General features: G+C 39.0%; 1 protein-coding gene across 1 annotated transcript in view; it reads left to right on the forward strand.

Annotated features, from left to right (window-relative positions):
• LOC140343773 (connector enhancer of kinase suppressor of ras 2-like) overlaps positions 1–14,709 on the forward strand; it is a 209,799-nt gene extending 195,090 nt beyond the window's left edge. Inside the window, exons 18-22 of the mRNA XM_072430646.1 lie at positions 1,553–1,708; positions 1,898–2,001; positions 3,205–3,718; positions 4,886–5,085; positions 6,183–14,709. Coding sequence (XP_072286747.1) covers positions 1,553–1,708; positions 1,898–2,001; positions 3,205–3,718; positions 4,886–5,085; positions 6,183–6,398 — 1,190 coding nt within the window. The 3' untranslated portion in view covers positions 6,399–14,709. The remainder of the gene's footprint in view (positions 1–1,552; positions 1,709–1,897; positions 2,002–3,204; positions 3,719–4,885; positions 5,086–6,182) is intronic.
• The last annotated feature ends 4,635 nt before the right edge of the window (positions 14,710–19,344 follow it).

The raw sequence follows: 19,344 nt of genomic DNA on the forward strand, positions 1-19,344 counted from the left end.
CCAACTATGTGTTATAGGGTTTTATATCTGGGGTATGTTTATTTCCCTAGTGGGTGAACTTGATGGACTTATGTCTTTTTTCACCCTAACCTACTATGTAACTATGAAATGACGAAGATTTTAAATCTCACTTGAGATTGGGAATACACTTGTGCATCCGTGAGCCTCCATGACCCTGTCACCCTGTTGTCCTCTCCTGGGCCCATTTTGATACTACCCACAGCATACAGGGACACCCCATAAGACCTAGAGGCGATCTGAGCCATCGTCCTGCCATCAAAATTTGGCCCTTGTCAGAGTCACTCAGACTTTATTGATAATTATTTATATTTACAGATCTGCTAAGTTCTGTCATTGGAATCTGTAAAAAATTTCTGATTAGACCAGAGTCATGTAAAAGTAATATTAAGTCATATTGGGTCACCTGAGCAAACCTAATAAGATCTGAATCTGTAATTTACTCCCTCTTTGGACTATGGATGAATGACATAGAAAACACCCACAAACAGAGAACTTAAGGAATGAAGGAGAAATTGCTCCTAGGACCCCAGTGCTGTTAGACAATGACACCAACAAAGTAGCCCATCTGAGTCTTGTTATAACCATAAATATTGCTGCCCCTGTCAACTCATATCACATTTTCACATTTTGTACTGTGACGCTTCTATTTAGCCCGCAGACTCACGGCTTTATTTTATGGCGGAGTCTAATTCTGGTGACTTAGTGCCATCTGTTGGAGCTTCCCTAAACCTACAAGAATATTTAAACCCAATCACTTCCATCTCATACAAGCATTACATGCCAATGTCTTTTCATATGTAGTATTTAATACTGTTACATGCTGCAGATTTTATTAAAATAATCCCTGGTGATCCTACAATGGAGGCCTTTGTTCAGCCACTTCAATATGGCCTCCTAAAATACAAGACAACCATGGACATACAGTCTGTACAGGAAGCCAGCACACCAGGCTTTTGTACACTTAAAAAGCCAAAACCTTGGCTGACACTTCTGACTGTACACGGTGCTAATTATAGCAAATTAAGACAATGTATCATTAAAAAACATGATCAGAAGTCATGGTATTCATTCAAATATATATCAGTGCAATCTGTGTGTAGCTGAAAGAAAATGTTCAGAGGTGACTGACTCTAAATTGGTCTCCTGTGTTGTCACGTAAGCACCTGGTGAATTTAATGGTGCGCACCTCTATGTGTGTGTAATTTTCAATCAATAAGCTGGGTCAAAATGTATAAACCCTTTGGTCCCATCCCAATAAGGATATAAAGCAGTAGATGAAGACATGTCGGCTATGCCTTGCATGCATCTGATGGCTTAGCATTTCCATTGTGAATGTTTTTTCTTCTCCCAATTTCAAAATGCTTTCAAATTTCTGATATTGCAAATGTCCATAGTCCTGGAATGTTGTAAAACATACCACAGAGCTATACTAATAAAACAGTTTATTTGATTGTAAAGACATTTTTCTATAAACAAAGCACTTGGTGTTATCAATCAATTTGGTGATCAATAATTTGACATACATGTGGTTGTTATAAGTGTGAACAGTCTCAGCACAATCAGGGGATCTCAGTCTTTGGTTTGACTGTAATTTCTTTTTCTTTTCTTTTTTTCAGATGGATGAACCGTTTGGGTCTGGCTGCGATCGGATACACCCCAGATGAAAAAGACATCAGGCCCAGTGAAGGTAAAACTGAATGCTTTTCTTCGTATTTCCTCAGCATTCCAATAAAAACTAAAATTGATGTTTTATTGTTAGGAAAGATTGATTCCCATAGTTTTGCTTTTTAATAAAGCTGTTCTGGGCCATTTCTTTATATTCTGCACACATGCTGCCTTTATTCCAGCAGAGTTTAGACTTTTTTTTTGTCTTTAGCAGATTATTGGAGTGAAAGCGACCAGGATGATATAGATGGCTCCATGACGTTAAAACAGGAACCAGCGACTACAGTGAGTGACACCTACAATCGGAACTCCTCAGTAAGTCAATCGTATGGCATACTAATGTGCTATCTTCCTTAGGCTATGTTCAGACTGGCAGTGAGGTTGTGGTGCGGTTACCTCATACCAGTGAACTGCTGCCTTGGGGGAGCCGCTTTATCTAGCATCTGCCTATGGTGCGCCAATAGAGAATTCATAGAAGTGGCAGTGAGCAGCTTAGTACTGCTTACTCCTGCCCATGGTCAAGTTTGAACTGTGGTGCATGCCGCTGCCAAGGTCCATACCTGCCTTTACGCAGCACAGATCAGCCTTGCAGCCATCTGGGGACAAATAAATCATTATAGCATGTAGAGTACCTAACCAGTCACTGCACTAAATGCCACGTTTCCCCCCAAGTGCTTGTTCCATTGGCAGACGTTTGCAAAGATTTGATTTTTAGCGACTTTTATAATATGTTTCCTTTGTTGCTATTTATCTGACAGATGCTGCAGGTGTGCACACAGAGAAGTTTTCCAAATGATCTCCATCAAAAATCTTGTTATTTTTTTATTCTGCCATTGGCAGCCAGCAGTTAGCATTCCCCTAAAGCTGACTCCAAACAGGTGCTTCTCTTAAATAGATCTAAATTGCATGAAGATCAGAATTCACACATTGCGGAATCACAGGAAAGGCACATTCCTTCCCCTCTCAATACAAGTGGGTTGGTGCATTGACGTGCCTGGTTTGTATTGCAGAAGCATTCATTTGAGCATCCTTACAAAAAGTGTCATGAATGCATTCTGTATAAAATAAGTGTGCAGAAACAAAGGTTTCATTCTAAATAAAGAATATATCCTAAAAAATGTTTAAGCAGAATTTTTAAAACCAAACTAAACTTCAAACAGACAGGTTCTTTATTGTAGAGGGGACAGGCAATGTTCCTTCTGTAATATAAGTAAATTGACCTGAATGCTCGTATATTTTTAGTACAATCACCTCAATTGGCTTCATCTTGGGCATTGTCATCTGTAAGTATGTTTTATTGCAGAAGGGACAAGTGACACAACCTGCCTGCTTGCAATGTATTATTTTTACACTATAATTCCACTTTACCTACACTTTTCATCTAAATGGTGTTTAAAGCCTCTTTATTTTTTCATGAAGTAGGATGGTGTTAAATGTCAATACAAAGATTCATATATCTGACTGAATATTGCGTATTATGTACTACCTAGAAAACCATTTAGCACTTTTTCTTCTCAGGGCAATTCCTCAAGTCCCTTTCCTGAACAGAAACATGGGGGGCGCCACTTCTCCAGTGAATCCACCTATTCCCACTCCTCCGCAGAGGAGTCGCGGCAGGACGCCACCGGCAGCACGCACTCCTCAGGGTGTCGCCCCACATACAGAGAGCGTCGGTCCTGGCAAGATCTAATAGAAACCCCTCTGACCAGTTCCGGACTCCACTTCCTCCAGACCGTACCTCCCGATTCAGAATATGTGGCAGGCAGGGTGGGAATGTCACCAGAAAGACGCAGGCAAGCCACACTACCAGTCCAGAGGCGCCATAACCATGAAAGAGATGGGCCCTTCCCTCTAGCAGAGTGTCCCCGGAGTCATACAGCGCATGCTCGAACGCAGAAGCAGCGCAGCCAAAGCTTGCCAAGAAACAGGGATGGTCGGGGAAAGAACCGAGTAAAAAATAACACGGAACTATTAGAAGAAAAGGTGGAAGATGAGTTACCGAAGAGAAAGCACAGCAGTTCCAGTAGAGAAGGTAAAACAAATCTACTAATATCAACAAGACATATCAAAGCAAAACTACTAAAAAGATACATTTACATTTCATCACTGATATATTTATCATATTAATCTACATATGTGATCCTACACAGTGTGGCAACACTAAAGCTACGTACACACTTCCAATTATTATCGTCGGAAAACGAACGACGAACGTTCCTGCACGATATATAGGAACGATCGTATAGCACCGATCCTGCACAGAGAGGTAACGACACGATCGTTCGTAGATATTGTACACACAATAGATACGATCGTTTGAGCGATAGAGGAACTATGTGCACGACAGGAAAGTGAACGGACGTTCGTTCATCACGCATGCTCTGCCCATGGACGATCAACGAACGACCGTACACACGAACGATGTTCAACGATCGTCGCCCAATCCGATCCGCCGGTCCGGTCGTTCGTTTCCAACAATTTTCCTCGTTCGTCGGCATCGTTGGTTACTTTTTTACGAACGATTTTTTGCCCAATCGATCGTTCGTCGTTCGATTGGAACGATAAAAATTGGAAGTGTGTATTATTATTATTATTAAACAGGATTTATATAGCGCCAACATATTACGCAGCGCTGTACATTAAATAGGGATTGCAAATGACAGACTAATACAGACAGTGATACAGGAGGAGAGGCCCCTGCCCCGAAGAACTTACAATCTAGTACCTTTAGACTTTATAATTGCTTCTTGTTTATGTATATGGCCAAAAGTAAGTGAACCCCTGACCATAATCTAGATGGACTTCATATTCCAAGAACATGACCATTAGTATGGAGTTGGTTTCCATTTGTGATTATAACAGTCCCAATTTCACAAGATTTTAGAGACCTGGATCACAATCAGCAATCCATATCATTACATAAGGTCAGGTCAGGGCTCTGTGCAGGACACTTGAGTACCTCCACACCAAACTGGTGACACCATGTCTTTATGGAGGGGGCTTTGTACCCAGGGGCTCAGTCATGGGGGAACAGAAAAGGGTCTTCACCAAACTGTGAGCACAAGGTTGCAAGCAGTTATGTAAAATGTCTTTATATGCTGTTCTATCTGAACTCATAGGTGTCATAGTTAGGTGTTAAGCCACCTTTTGTAGCTGATATGATGCGATAGTACATATTAAAATGGCTCTTCTGTTCCAGACAGTAAGAATGAGAACCGATCCAGCACAGACGGCCTGGAGGAGCTCTACAAGACTCTGGAACAAGCCAGCCTGTCTGCTTTTGGCGAGCAAAGACCTTCTACAAAGCAAGAGTTCAGGAGATCATTTAATAAAAGATGCAATGACCCTGTCATCAATGATAAGCTGCACAGAATCCGAGCACTGAAAAGCACTTTAAAAGTGAGTATTAAAGAATTCATCCTTTTCAGGTTTTTTAGTGCTCCTTTTTGGACCTTATATTCTGTAATATTAATAAATGTTTTTGTAACATTTTTATTTTCATTTCAGCTAAAATGTCATAATTTCTTTAACTACCGCAGACTCTTCACAGCTAATACTTCTGTAGCTGTTTCTGTATCTATTTGTAGCTTTCGTTCTGTCCTGTAGATTTTTTGTGGTTTCCTCTGGCCCTTTTGTAGCTTTTTCGGTACTAACGTCCATTCAGTAACCTCCTTCTGCCCCACATGTACAGTAAGTTCTTCTGACTCCTTTTGTAGATTTCTCAGCTTTCTGTAACCTTTCTGTAGCTTTTTCGGCAGCCTTGTTTGGCCCTCACCCTCAGTATTCTTAATGTCTTTTTAAGCTTTTTTAGACATTTATGTAGCTTTCTGTAGCTCCTTTATCTGTTCCAATCTGTAGCTTTCTTTGTTCCCCATGCAGTTATTCAGTCTATTATGTTTGAGATTTAACTTTTTTGTGCTCTTATGTCTTTCTAGCAACTTTTTCTGTTGCTTTGTATACACTTTTGTGGCATTTTTTGTTTCCCGTATATCTAACCTTCTGTAAAAGATTTCCTTCTCTAAATGTTTAGGTCCACTTTGTACATTTTCATACCATTTCATCCTTCTACCTTTTGTTCTTTCATCTGTATCTATATCAGTCACTCCTGAAACCTTTACTAGAACTCTTGTAACATCTCTGAGATGTTTGGTTAATATTTAGCTTTACATTTTCCAGGTTCAGTCATTATTGAGATAAGGGGGCCTATTTAAAAAAAGGTCCAATTAGGCCACTTGACAGTATAATTGCATTTATTTATGTACAGCTACATTTTTTTTTTGTTTTTTTTTTTTAATTAATCCCATTTATAAAAGCAGACATCAGAAATAAAGAATTTAAACCTTGACTCAACGTTTTCTTATGAACAGGCCCATAAGAGTTACATAGAGGGAAGAGGAGATTCTTTTTTATTTTATCATTATTTTACAGGTTATGGTTCGGATGATAATTGGAGCCTCTTAAGTTAATAAATTTGCTCTTTCTCTTTTATTCCCCAGGCAAAAGAAGGAGACCTCTCCATCTTAAATTTCCTCCTGGACGACCCAGCTTTGTCATCCAAGAAGTTCAGAGACTGGAAACAAAACAACTTTGAGTTTTTCATGGATATTTGTGAGTACAGCGGAACCCTGAAACCTCAGAACGGTGCCTCCGAACTGGCCGCCCCGGCACCCCCTCTCGCACACACGCACTCTTTCATTGAAACGCACGTCTGATTTGGGGTGCAGCGCTGACAAAACATCCGCTAGGTGCCCTGGAAGAAACACTGTAATATTTGTACATAATGTAAGGAAACAGATTGTAAATAGATTGGATACCAGAATAGTGCCACAGGATGCCTACGACATTGCATGAGCAAGCCAGTATTATTATTTATTGAAATATTTTACTTTGTGGTATGTACCAAGGTCTGCATCAGAAATTCACCCAAAGAAAAGAACTACTGCTTAAAATGTATCTGAAGTCTTCAAGGAGGTTAGAGAAGGAAGATGCTAACGCTTTTTATGTTATAAAGGTCTTTAAAGGGGTATTTTGGTTGGCGATGTTGAAGGTCACCCCTATTTTGGCACACATCTTAATTCAGTAAACCTGTTCTGCATGTGGCTTTAAATAGGTTAGCTTGTGGTAAGATTTGCCTAGAAATTCAAAGAAAAAAAAGAAAAACTTTTTTTAAATGTTTGCAGTTCAGCAATGATCTGAAATGGTCAAGATGATCATTGTGAATTGGAAATTTATTGGAATAGGAATTACTGTAATTGTTTGCACATTTGTATTGAATCCAGGGCTTGGTACCGCTTACATTCTCAATTGATGATTGTTGGGTCAGCCTGTCTGTTACCCTCCCACAAACTAGCCTGCCATTGCAGACAATAGGAATTTATGGGTTGAGTTGGCCTCATAACATTTCCAAAATGTACCCAAAACCTTTATAATGGAAAGCAACAAAGTAGAGCATCTTTCCCTCCTTCGTAACAAAGTTATGATTATCACCATATTACAGGTGCACTTTAATGAGCATCCTTCTCCAGCACAGCAGAAAGGTGGCTAATATTTGGTGGTAAATGTGATTAGGAATGCCTTTCCCCTGGAAGTGATCGCTGAACAATAATGGCTGTGACCTCATTCTTATCTTCGCACGTTTATTTTAATATAAGGTAAAGCACATTGACATTTCAGTACCCTACAGTCCTATTGTGCTCATCGTTGGACACATGCCACTTTAGGATTGCAACTTGCAGTCTACATTATAGTAAATATTACATTTTGGTTCATGTTTGTTACCAGGTATTAGTTATCAGCACCCCCACATCTCATGCTGCCATTCTGGTATGTTGTCCATATTATGGTTTAAAAATCCACTCCAAGAGTGATCCAAATATTTGCAACAGAAACATTTCATTGTGGATTATTGGGTTATTTTGGACCCTTGGGGCCTCCTATATAGAGCTGGCAATCATTCACCATGCTGATAGGAACATGGATATAGATGGGTTATTCCATTCCATGAGTTTCTGATACCCACGTTGGGGTCATTATGGTGCAACGATTAAAACACCAATTGTGTACAAAATCTGATCACTCTTTTAGAAATCTGGCATTATAAAAGTGGTGATTGGATTTAAAAAATTGGAGAACCAAAAAGTTGTATTCTGTTATTTGATTGCCTTTTTTTTAAATGCACCCCTAAATTTTTGTTTTAAATATTACACTATATTTTACACTCTTGGTTGTGGACGTAATGGGGGGTTAGATTTTTTTAAAGAGACCCTGCTACCAAAAAAAATGTTTTTTTCTTTTTGCTGCTAGATGCTGCCATATTAAATGTCATGTCAGCAGTCATACCCAGAGCTGTCCCTCTGCTCCTTGGATATATAAAAGGTTTTGTTGGAGGGTGAGGAGCAGAAGAGCTGGGCCAGCATGGAGAGTAATTAGACATTCCCAAAAACCAGGGGGTGACTGTGCTCTCTACCTGGATTTGTCAAATTTCCTAACAAGTTAAAAAGCACATTCCAGGTGAACATAAAAAAAACATTTATGAAAAGGAAAGCTTTATGCAAAGTAAGCATAAAAACTTAAGATTTTCCTGTGCTTTTACCTTTTTTAGAATATAATTATTGCTGTGACTAAGTCTCATGATCGACACTGATATACGTTTTTTTGAAAATTAACTTATTCCAGTTCCATGTGCTTTGCCCAGATGTTTGAAAGCTACAGACAACTGTGCCCATTCTGAAAAGTCAATATGCTATAGACTCAGCATTGCAAAGTTAGGAAAGTAAACTAAACCCATCACACAGCTTCTTTCTCACTGTGCAGGATATGGATGCTCTGAGGTTCTATGAAGACCTTCAAGCCATTTTATATATTTAGATATGCAAAATTCAGGAACTGCATCTCTGTATATAAAATGATAGAATTTAGACCTACCATTCACTATGTTCCCTTTCATGTAGCAGTCATTGGAGCATTCTGGTCACCGTTGATCATAAAAGACTTTATTTTGTCATGAAATTCCTAGAAGAGGAGAAGGAGAGGTTCCGGGAGGACCAGTCGGGGCTCAGCCTCCTTAGTGCCTTAAGACATTTATTGGGCATCCTGCAAACAGCAGCTTCCGATCTGCGCTCACGACGAGTGCCGCCGGGCCAGGACAACTTGTGCCCATCTGTTTCTTGGATGCTTCAACTTAAGGTGGCTTTCCGTCAACGCCAGAGTTCTCGGGATCAAGAAAAGATTTACTGACAGTCACTGCAGGATGATCGATCTTTCCACTGTGATTCTAGTGCCACTAACCTGTGACTTATGTCATTTATAATAACCAATGTTAGTCTGTAGACAGAATGTCAGTCATTTTCTCCAGGAATTGTAACCTCTACATGTTGACGGGATGGTAAGACTGGACAAAGGTGGATAATCCAATACAAGAGCGCTGTTCACACTGTTCTTCCAACATCTGTAATATGATGCTATCTGAGGTCAGGTCTGTTTTTTGTTTACCGTTTGTGGCAAGTCTAATGTATTACTTTCAGGAATGACCTTTACAATTACCGCTCACTGGCGGTCCTACTTATGGTATTATGTAACCTGCGTCTCGCAGCTCTCCAGCACGCGTCTCCAGGGAGGTATTGCAGGAAATCCGCAGGGAATAATCACTGCAACGTAAAAGAAACTTTGTTAGAAAGATATCAAACAGATCATAATATACATTGTAAGAAAGGCTCAAAGTTTTCTCACACGGTCAGTCATACTAGAAAGTGTATTTGCAGAAATGTTTAAACATTAAAAAACTGGTATTTTTTTTTTTGCAGGTTTTATAGATCAGAGTGCAGTGACACACTATGTATTATAGTATATTATAGTAAGTCCATGCAAACTATAATATAGCATGAGTGTAAGCAAAACCGAAGGGCTGATTCACACCAGGCGCTGCAATGGTATGAGCACGACGTGTTCAATGCAGCAGATACACATGGAAGGTCCACCGCTCTACAAACGGTCTAACACCAGTGATCCCCCCAGTACCTTTTAGCTGGGCGCACCACCCAGCACTTTTCAGTGACTACCCTGCTTTTTTGGCTGGTTACAGAAAAGTTGGGTCACAATACAGGGCCACCACCGTAATGTAACACCTTTATTTTTATTTATTTTTAATATAAAATAAATCACTATTTCCAATGCCCAGGAGGCAGCAGCAATGTCACCTGCACCTCAGTGGAGCAATGTGATTCTGTGTGTGGGGGAAGGGGGTCAGGAGTTGGCAGAGCAGTGGACCTATTATTTGTATGGAAGGTTTGCTTTTTAAGAAAAATATCCTTACAATGGTTTAGCAATTCATTAAAGTGCATCCACAACAAACACAATGCTCCTAGTGTGAATCCAGTCTACAAAATAGAATTTGGTAAAAAAAATAGCCACCAGGACCAGTGAATTTCCACAGTACGGACAAAGACCACAAAAAAAAAAACACAAAATTCACAATTATAGATGTAATATTTTACCAAACACACACAAACATCTTCATGGATTTATTATTATACATAGGTCATTATGTTGGGTATGATGATCATGCTATAACCATGTATGATCACAGCACCTGGGTGTGTACTATGGTGACCTGTGCATATACCCCTAGCATCGGCCTTATTACACATATACAATAGGGTAAATCAATCTATATGATAATGATACAATATTACATATGATGATACAGCTGTTGGAGTTATATGAGAAGCCGCATATAGGCCTTACTGGGTAATGGTTAATATACAATCGCTCTTATGCAAAAGTATTTCATTTAAAATGATTATACTTGTGCACGATTACTAAAGAAATATTTATATCTGCCCCTTAGCTTTGTCCAAAGATTCAGAGAGGTTCCCTGAGAGATAACAATTGTTTTCCTGTGAAATGTCAGACCTCCTGATAATGATTTCCCCAAATCTCCTAGGAGAGAATGCCGATCCTGTCATCTTCCCTATTTCTATCCATACCGGTTAGCACGATGCCATGTTAATCTATAGCTGGTCTGCCCTGTAGTTTACAGAAAATGAATTGAATTTTCCACTTCCAAGAACCAAAATGTTGAGCCGTTGGGTCTCCACATCACTGTGATCAATGATTCTTGGTACTGGAAGGCACCTAGTTAGAGTTTCACTGTGATAATTACACGTCTGAATCTTACATCCCACCAGTTTTTCATGAAAAGTAACTCCGTAAATTTCTCCTGCATGTCTATATGGTTATGAAATTTTTGTACTAAAAATGTCACTGTGATAAAAAAATGGAAATTTTGACCCTTTGATAATGTGTCCAAGATCAGTGCATGCCTGCGGCTGAGTATCGGCCTCCTCTTGTCATACACAAGCTGATAGTTTTGGCCAATGTGAAAAGAAAACACGGGTCTCATATGATGATCATGTTTACATCCCCTGGGTATAACCTGGGTATATCTGCCATAAGAAGAATGAAAGAGAAGGATGAAATAAGGCTGACGATCACACCAACAGATTTTAATCAGTTAGTAAAGGATTATGAGATAGAAAATGACTGCTTGGGTTTAAACTGTATGTAAACTCTACATCTAATCTTTTAATATGTTTGCCTTAGGCTGGGTCTACACCAGGGGTGTCAAACTCAAATACACAGAGGGCCAAAATTAAAAACTTAGACCAAGTCGCGGGCCAAACTTGAAATTTATTGAAAGAATTGAGGAAGTTTTTTGTTCTCATTTAGAATTTAGATCAATCCACTGCATACTACTGCATCCTCTTCTCATGTGTTCTTGTTTCTTCTTATTGAGATTATTTGTTTTACTTTGCCATAGAATGCAATATGAAACCAAATGAATTGCTGCATTCCTTTGGTTTCACATTCTTTGGCACAGTAAAACAATTAATATAGCAACAGCTCTATTATAATTCCTGATTATAATAATCCTGATTATAATTCATGATTATTAAACTCTGTGGGGTCCACGCATAGGCTGCTGTTCAATAGACACGAGTGATGCCGCTACTACAATTCCCAGCATCCGTTACTACAGATTGCAGTAGCAGCGGGCCAGCTGCAATTCATATTACAAATTCTTTTAGGGGCCAAAAAACAAGACGTGTCGGGCCAGATTTGACCCGCATGCCAGAGTTTTACACCCCTGGTCTACATGGATGTTTTCAAAAACCCTTCAGATTAAACGCTGGGGAAAACTTCTGTGTAGACCAAGCCTTAATGCTTCACTAAATCTGTTACAAAGTTTCTTACCCTGGGATCCTGCCCACACTTTCCTGTTAAAGGCTGACAACACAACAACCGGCCCATGCATTTAGCTAAAGCTTTGTTGACCTATGGTGCACACAATTTCAGCTGACCATCGGGCTGCCATTAGACCTTACAAATAGCCTCTGACAAAATGAAAACATGCACAAAGCCGACTGACTACGCTGCTGCTAATTGAAAGCCAGTGTCTTAGTGTTGTCAGCCTTCAGATGTTAGAAAATGATCAATAAGGCATGATGCTAATTGCAATGCAGGGTTTAATACACATTAACAAAATATAAGTGGTTACAAACAATACCAAACTGTGTTCAACATTTCTTCATTAGCAGAAGACCAAAGTGAAGGTCTAGCTCATGTTAATAAACTATATAACTCCTTAATAATTACCTAAATTCCTACTTAGCTCTCCATATTCTTTAAATGTATAATATTGGATATGTTGCAGCTTTTTGCTGTAAAATGCAACATTTGCTGCTACCTAGATTCATAGACAATCAACCTTTCCATAAATCAATCTTTCCATAAATATGATATATATAACATTAGGTTCATTGGCTCTAAAATTGCATCAAAAAGATTTATATTTCCAAAGTCTGCTGGGATGGCATACTTCCGTTTGTGCTGGCAATGTCATGTCATTTATTTAAGATGCATTTATATAGCGTGGATATCTCCCACACTTTACAATATGGCAAACTGTTTATTTTATTCACACTATGACAGATCCAATCCTGCTCGCCTGCCCATATCAAGTGATAGGTGCGTGATCAGGTAAATGTTTTATATCTTCCACTGGTTGCCACCTTGCACCTATTAGCCACTTATGTAAATACCAAATTGTTACACTCACCCCCTCCACTCTGAAGCCAATAGAGGGGAGTGCTGCTCCCAACGTGCTACAATATTGATATCTGAAGTGAAAGTGAGTGACATTGACAATGCACAGGAATTCCCAATCAATGTCCAGGATTGCCTTATTTCCAAACAGATTAGTATTAGATTAGTTGTTTGTATTGTTGTAATGTCAGATATAGCCCAATGTATATCCCGCATAAACTGCAAATGTGAACTTTAGCCTAACCCTCAGATGCATGCGATCACTAATACAAATGTGGACAAAAATGCAGACAAATTCAGCAATGAATCTATCTTGGATGTTTTATTAACATGCCTCAAACTGAATTTCTGATATTGCAACCCCAATAGTTTTGTTCTAAAATAGATATTTATTCTCCATACAATATAAACAGACAAAGGTCCAAAAACCATTACACCTTTCTATAAGGCAAGGTAAGGGCCTCTCCTTCTGAATGATGGAGTTATTTCCATTGAAGATTACTGTTAATATCACATCATATAAAAACATTTTAGGCAAATATGTTTTTGTGAATTTGTGAACCATTTTGGCCTTTCTCTTTTATAGTATGAGCACAAAGGCAGCTTCAAAAAGACATGGTGTCACCGAGCCCTGACCTCAATTCTACCGAACACCATTAGGACAAAATAGAAAACTGAATGCAAGACAGGTCTCATCCAACATCACAAATGCCATTTTGGCTGAATGGCCACAAATACCCACAGACACCTTCCAAAATCTTGTGAAAAGCCTTCCCAGGGGAGCGGAGGCTGTAATAGCACAGCTGCAATTCCATATTAATGACTATGGTTTTGACATGGGACGTCCATGCTAAGCTGTGATGATCAGTTCAGTGTTCTACCCTGCCCCTTTTAACGAGGAGCACCACCCGGCACTTTTCAGTAACCACCCGGCTGTTTTTGGGTAGTTACTGATGAGTTGGGTCACAATACAGGGGCTGCCACCCTCCTAAATATATTTTCACCCCCAGCCTAAAATAATTTCTGGGTTGAGCACTGCAGTTGTTTACCAATTTGACCATTTGGGGTTCTGTTTATAAAACAGGGAATCTGGCATTCGCTCAAACATTCACTGGAGGGATTGAATTACTGCCATTGACTCCCATGGACCTGGAGGATTTCCAAGAGGGAATGTTTGAGGGAATGTCAGATTTTCCATGCTGCTGTAGAACAAGCAAAACATTGGCCACTCATTCATATTGGAGAAAACCTAGGCTTATGTATGACAATGAACATTTGTTGTATATATGGAGTGCTGATGGGCTGCCTAGCTGACTTCAAATCAAGGAAAAAGACCACCTAACAACCACCCCCTGCTGATAAGTGTAAATGGCCCTGGGAAAAGGGGGCGCAAATTGAACTACAGCCTGGCAGAATTTCATGCCAATCTAATAAGTAAAATCTTTCTGGACTTTTTTGGCTCGGAGTTTATTAAAGAGCCTTAAAAAATGAAATCTTTCTCTTAGCACTATGACTGTAAAAGGCTGTGAAGACAATAGATTAATACCTACATAACGAGCTATTAGAAATGATTGGGCTGAGTGCACTTAATGAGAGAGGTAAAACCTGAGAGAGCTGTATATAATATTCATCTTCCTGTATCTGATAAATGTACCTGGATTTCTTACTTATATAGTATATATAGATATAAATATATATAGGCACATATATATATATATAACAGAATATTTTTTATAAATTATATAACTCCATATTACCATGGGAGGAATGTGACACAAACAAGGAACATAAAGATCCTGATGTACAGTATATGACTTATAGCAATTATTTATTTGTTCTATATGTAGGAAGGTAATTTAAAAATAAAAAAAAACAATTTTGTTATCTAATCAATAATAAAAACAGTTTTTCAAAACCATGCATCACGATAAAACTTTTTATGGATTCGTAGACAAACTATTTTTCTGCACCGAAAAAACAAACAAACAAAAAAAAAATAGAAAAGTCACAACAACCACCGACCACTCTGCTCTCAATAAATTCCACATGGGCCAAAAGTGCATGACACATTTACCAGATGCGGTTTGTGTTCCCAAGTTAGTATTTATAGTTAGGAATATTGGGGCCGGTGTTCATAATGAGCTTCAATAGGTGAATGCAAGTAGTTAGGACATCACTTTGAGGAATATCTTTGTCATTTAGAAGTAATTGGAGGTGCAGCTGACCTGCAGTTGACCTCCTGTGACCTAAATGAGACCTTCCTAGAGCAGGTTTTGCATTCCTATAGACTTGTATGAGGAGATAAGTAGTTTTGTAGCCAACAAAAGGCCAATGACTAAAGGACAAAAAAGTGAACTGATTGATTTACGTTATGCATTACCAGTGCAAACAAATTATAACTCTGAGTTCATTTACCTGGTTACTGCCATGCATGCCTTGACCAGCAGAGCCAAAATGCAAGTAGGGGTGAACCCTAACACCCGCCAGTCAATGGGAGCGCTCCCTAACACTTACACTAATGAACAAACAATATTGTTACAGAAAGCTACTGGATGAAAAAAATAATATCTATAAAACAAAGAATGGACATTACCAATTCGTGTTCATTTTATATATATATATATATATATATATATATTTATTTATTATTTAAATATTGGTTGAGATTGCCCCAATTTTTAACAGATCCCATAGTATCCAAATTAGTTTAGGTGTTTCCAGTGAGGGGTTATTTTAATCCCAAGTCATTTTAAACAAAACTGTGCTCTTCCAACCTTGTGGAGGTACTTGTGTCCTGCACAGTCCTTAATCCTATTGAACATCTCTGGGATAATTTGGAGTACCAGTTTTAGGCCTGGTCTTCTCTTTCAACATGAGTAGCTCACCTAACAAATTCCCACAATATCTTCAAATCTTATGGAAAGTCTTCCCAGAAGAGTGGAGGATGTTATCACCTCAATGGATGGCCAATTACATATTATGGCCATGGTTTTGGAACAAAATGTCCAAGAAGCTCCAATAGGTGTCCATAATTGTCGGCCCACATAGTGTAGATTTCTTGTTGAAATTATCAAATACTAAAATAGCAAAAACAACTTTGTACGTAAAAATGAATCCCACCCTAAGCAGAGTACCTGTCATTTTACCAATGGAGGGCACTCTTTTTAGTAGCACTGCAGACAACTAAGCCAACAAGACTGCCTGTCATTGGGCTGCAGAGTAAACTGTACAGACCATTTATGTCTAATCTATTATTTGACTGATGGTGCCATAGCATTTGTGCTGAGTTCTGCCATATTGCTAGTATGAAACCCATTGTGTAGAGATGAATGGACAGTCATTTGCACCTGAAAAGCTCATCACCCAGGCCAAGACATCCAGATCAACATTAAACCAATTGTGACTAACAAGAAAGATGATTTCCTTTGTGTAGGATGGAGGCACCCTCATGGAGAAAGCACTGCAGTTCAAATGTAAGGGTTTTTTTTTTAAAGTGGGCCTGTTATCAAATATATTTTTCATGCTAGGTGCAGCAAGCTAGGGTATTCAGGCATCATTCAGGATCTTTTACTGTCTGGGTCATGGTTGATGGCTGAGAGATGATACAATCATGTCAATTATTGTACCTGTGTAGTTTCAGGATTTGTTCACACATTTCTCACACAGATCAGCTCCTGCTGCAACCTTACCTGGTGGTAGAGGAGACTGAGAAAATGTTACATTGTCTCTGCAGCAGAATGTTGGCATCTCAGTCTAAGCAAAGTCATGGACTGATGCTCAAAAATGGCTTTTTAGTTATGAAAGGTGGAACTTTTCTAAATAAATAACATTGTTGTTGCATATTGTTTCATGCTGCACACAAGTAAACTTACTTACAAGTCCACTTTAAAAACAACTCTTCAAAAGCCAAATTTCATGTATGCCCTTTCTGTGCAAGACGTAGGGTTACCATTACACCCGAATTTAAAGATAACTTTGCCTTTAGTTTGCCTGTTTTCAGCTAAACAAAAATTACAATAGCAATGCTCACTGTGAGCCTCTAATTGTGTATTGGCAGGTGCCAAGCAGAGGCTGGCAGTGTGCGGGAATCCTGGGCCTTGGCACCAGGAACTACCTGGAGGATAATGATCTGTATGATAGCACTTGCCACATATAACCAATGCAACCAATCAGATATTACTGAGCAGGGAAACATGATTGCTGATTGGTTGCTATGCATTGTTGCACTTTGTTTTAATAAGACCAGGACAATGTCTGTTCACCTTAGATGCCTGGTCACCATTGATGGAAGGGAGTGGGACCAGCGTGAACACAACGTACCGAGTGTTTATAGAGTCACACATCAAGGCGGGTGACATAAAACAATGCACTAGAGTTCTATAAGACACTAAGGCTGTATATTATGTCCAATGCATGACTGCCAAGTACTGCGGCAGTAGGTGACTTTTATGTAATTCTATCTATGAAATATATATTATTTCTATTGAATTTATAAATATTGCTAATAGATATAAAGAATTGTACATCCTGTGTTCTATAGCTTGCACTTTACTTGCCTATAAACTGTGAAGTGGGCTGTAATTTGTTTTTTATTTCATATTTACTGTTCTGAGGGGGCAGATATTGCACTGGTGCAGCTCAGAGAGAAGCAGAAAGGCCATTGGGAGCTGCAGAGGGGATCCATATAGGAGGTGATAATGGCAAGGGAGCACAGTCAAAGTGAAGGTAAAAGAAGGGTTAGACCCCTCTGGGAGGATTCACCCTACTGATCCTCATGACCATTATCACTGGTACACAAAGTGAAGGGAAATCAGAGTTTGTCCCCAGGATGGAAGGCGAGAGGAAATCATTCTTTGGGGACAGCTGTCTAAAATGGGATATTCCCCCACTTTGGAGAAATCTCTTACTTTCTGTGGGCTCTCCAGAACAGATGGAAATTAACAGGAATCATAACCATACCCTTCTCTATCCAGAACAAAAGTTGGCTTTACATACACTACAATAATGTTATAATGTATAAATGTATGTTGCTTAGAAAGTAGTATTGCTCTGATTTGTTAGATTCAAAGTAATTTGGGCCAAACTAAAGCAAACATTTAGATTTGGAATGAAATTCACCTTGTAAAAACCAATGCCCATGAGTCCTTAGCTACAGAGCAGGCTGCCCTGCCAGGGAAGGGCCCGGTTCCATGTTCCTTAGCCAATGACAACTTTTGCCTTCATATACCCCAACATTGGGAGTAAGAGATATTACAAGTGTTGTTGAGCTTCTCATTCATAGTTCATTGCTCAGCTATACTATAAACAAGCTGACCCAACAACAGGTGAAATTAGTTCTTTTAGAACTAAAACAAATATCAATTGTTCGAAACTCCCCAGCAACACTATTGGAAAGCAAAAACATTCCTAAAGTATGGCTACTCATCCCCCTCTAGAGTACTATATAGAAACACTCAAATTGGGGTACAGTGGGGAATAGACATATACCGTTCATATATCCTTCACCCTTCTTTGAACAACCCCATGCTCTGTGCCTATTGCTACAAAGTCTGTGCTTGCCTTGGAAGTTTAGGGGTCCCAGAGGGTGGCTGAGCTGTCATGCAATAGGTTTGCCGCGGGACCTAAGATTGTCTTTGCTGCAACATAAATGAGATATGGCAGAGACCTGACATAGTATAGACAGCTCTGCTTATTGGTATAACACCTTGTAGGTGACTACTGACATAAAAAGTATCTACAAAGCAGGCAACTTGTCAAGAGGGCACTGTCATGTAGGGCCAGTGGGGCCCGATGTCTGGGCATAGGTGCCCTCTGCAATCTTTGTCTGCCGCTGCTCCAACACCAAAGCACCGATTGCCAAAACGCCAGACTTGTGTTTACAGCACAGATTAGATTTTAGTTTAGTTAGATTTAAGCAGAGATTGTACATCTGTTCCTGGATCACATTGTTTGTATATAATTCTGTTCCATATTTCTGCAGCAATAGATTATTACTCAAAGCTTCAAGACTGTTCAAGCCCTGCGTACTGCTGACTTCTCTGTTAGGGGGCGAATATAGTTTGCTTTTACAAAAGCAAACTTTAATTTTTTTTAGTCTTTCCTAACATTGTTTCGTTATTATTATTAATTTTTTTAAATAAATAAGCAGGTGCAATCTTGTCGGAGAGTGTAGTGATGTAGGACGCTGTCATGTCAGTTCATGTTTTTCATTAAAAAAAGAGAATCCTCAGTGACTGCTGCAGTACGAATCTCACAGAATTGTTTAAAACAGATTTTCACTTTTTTTTTGTTTTATACCTTACCATAAAACTGTGTATTCAATAAAATGATTAAAAGAACTATAATTATATTATTTTTATTATGTTTTGACTTAAAAGTATCTGCTCACAATTTATGTTTAGCCATATCAAACATTGGTAGGTAAGTTGCCTTTAGTGGTCAGTACCCCATGGAGTGTGTTGTGTCACGGTAGCCTTTTTGTTTTTTTAAATAAATTTAAGCAACACAATAATATTTTTAACCTTTTTATATGTGTTTTAGACACTTTATCTCTTG

This window comes from Pyxicephalus adspersus, chromosome Z (genome assembly GCF_032062135.1).
Source record: "Pyxicephalus adspersus chromosome Z, UCB_Pads_2.0, whole genome shotgun sequence".
Taxonomy (NCBI): domain Eukaryota; kingdom Metazoa; phylum Chordata; class Amphibia; order Anura; family Pyxicephalidae; genus Pyxicephalus; species Pyxicephalus adspersus.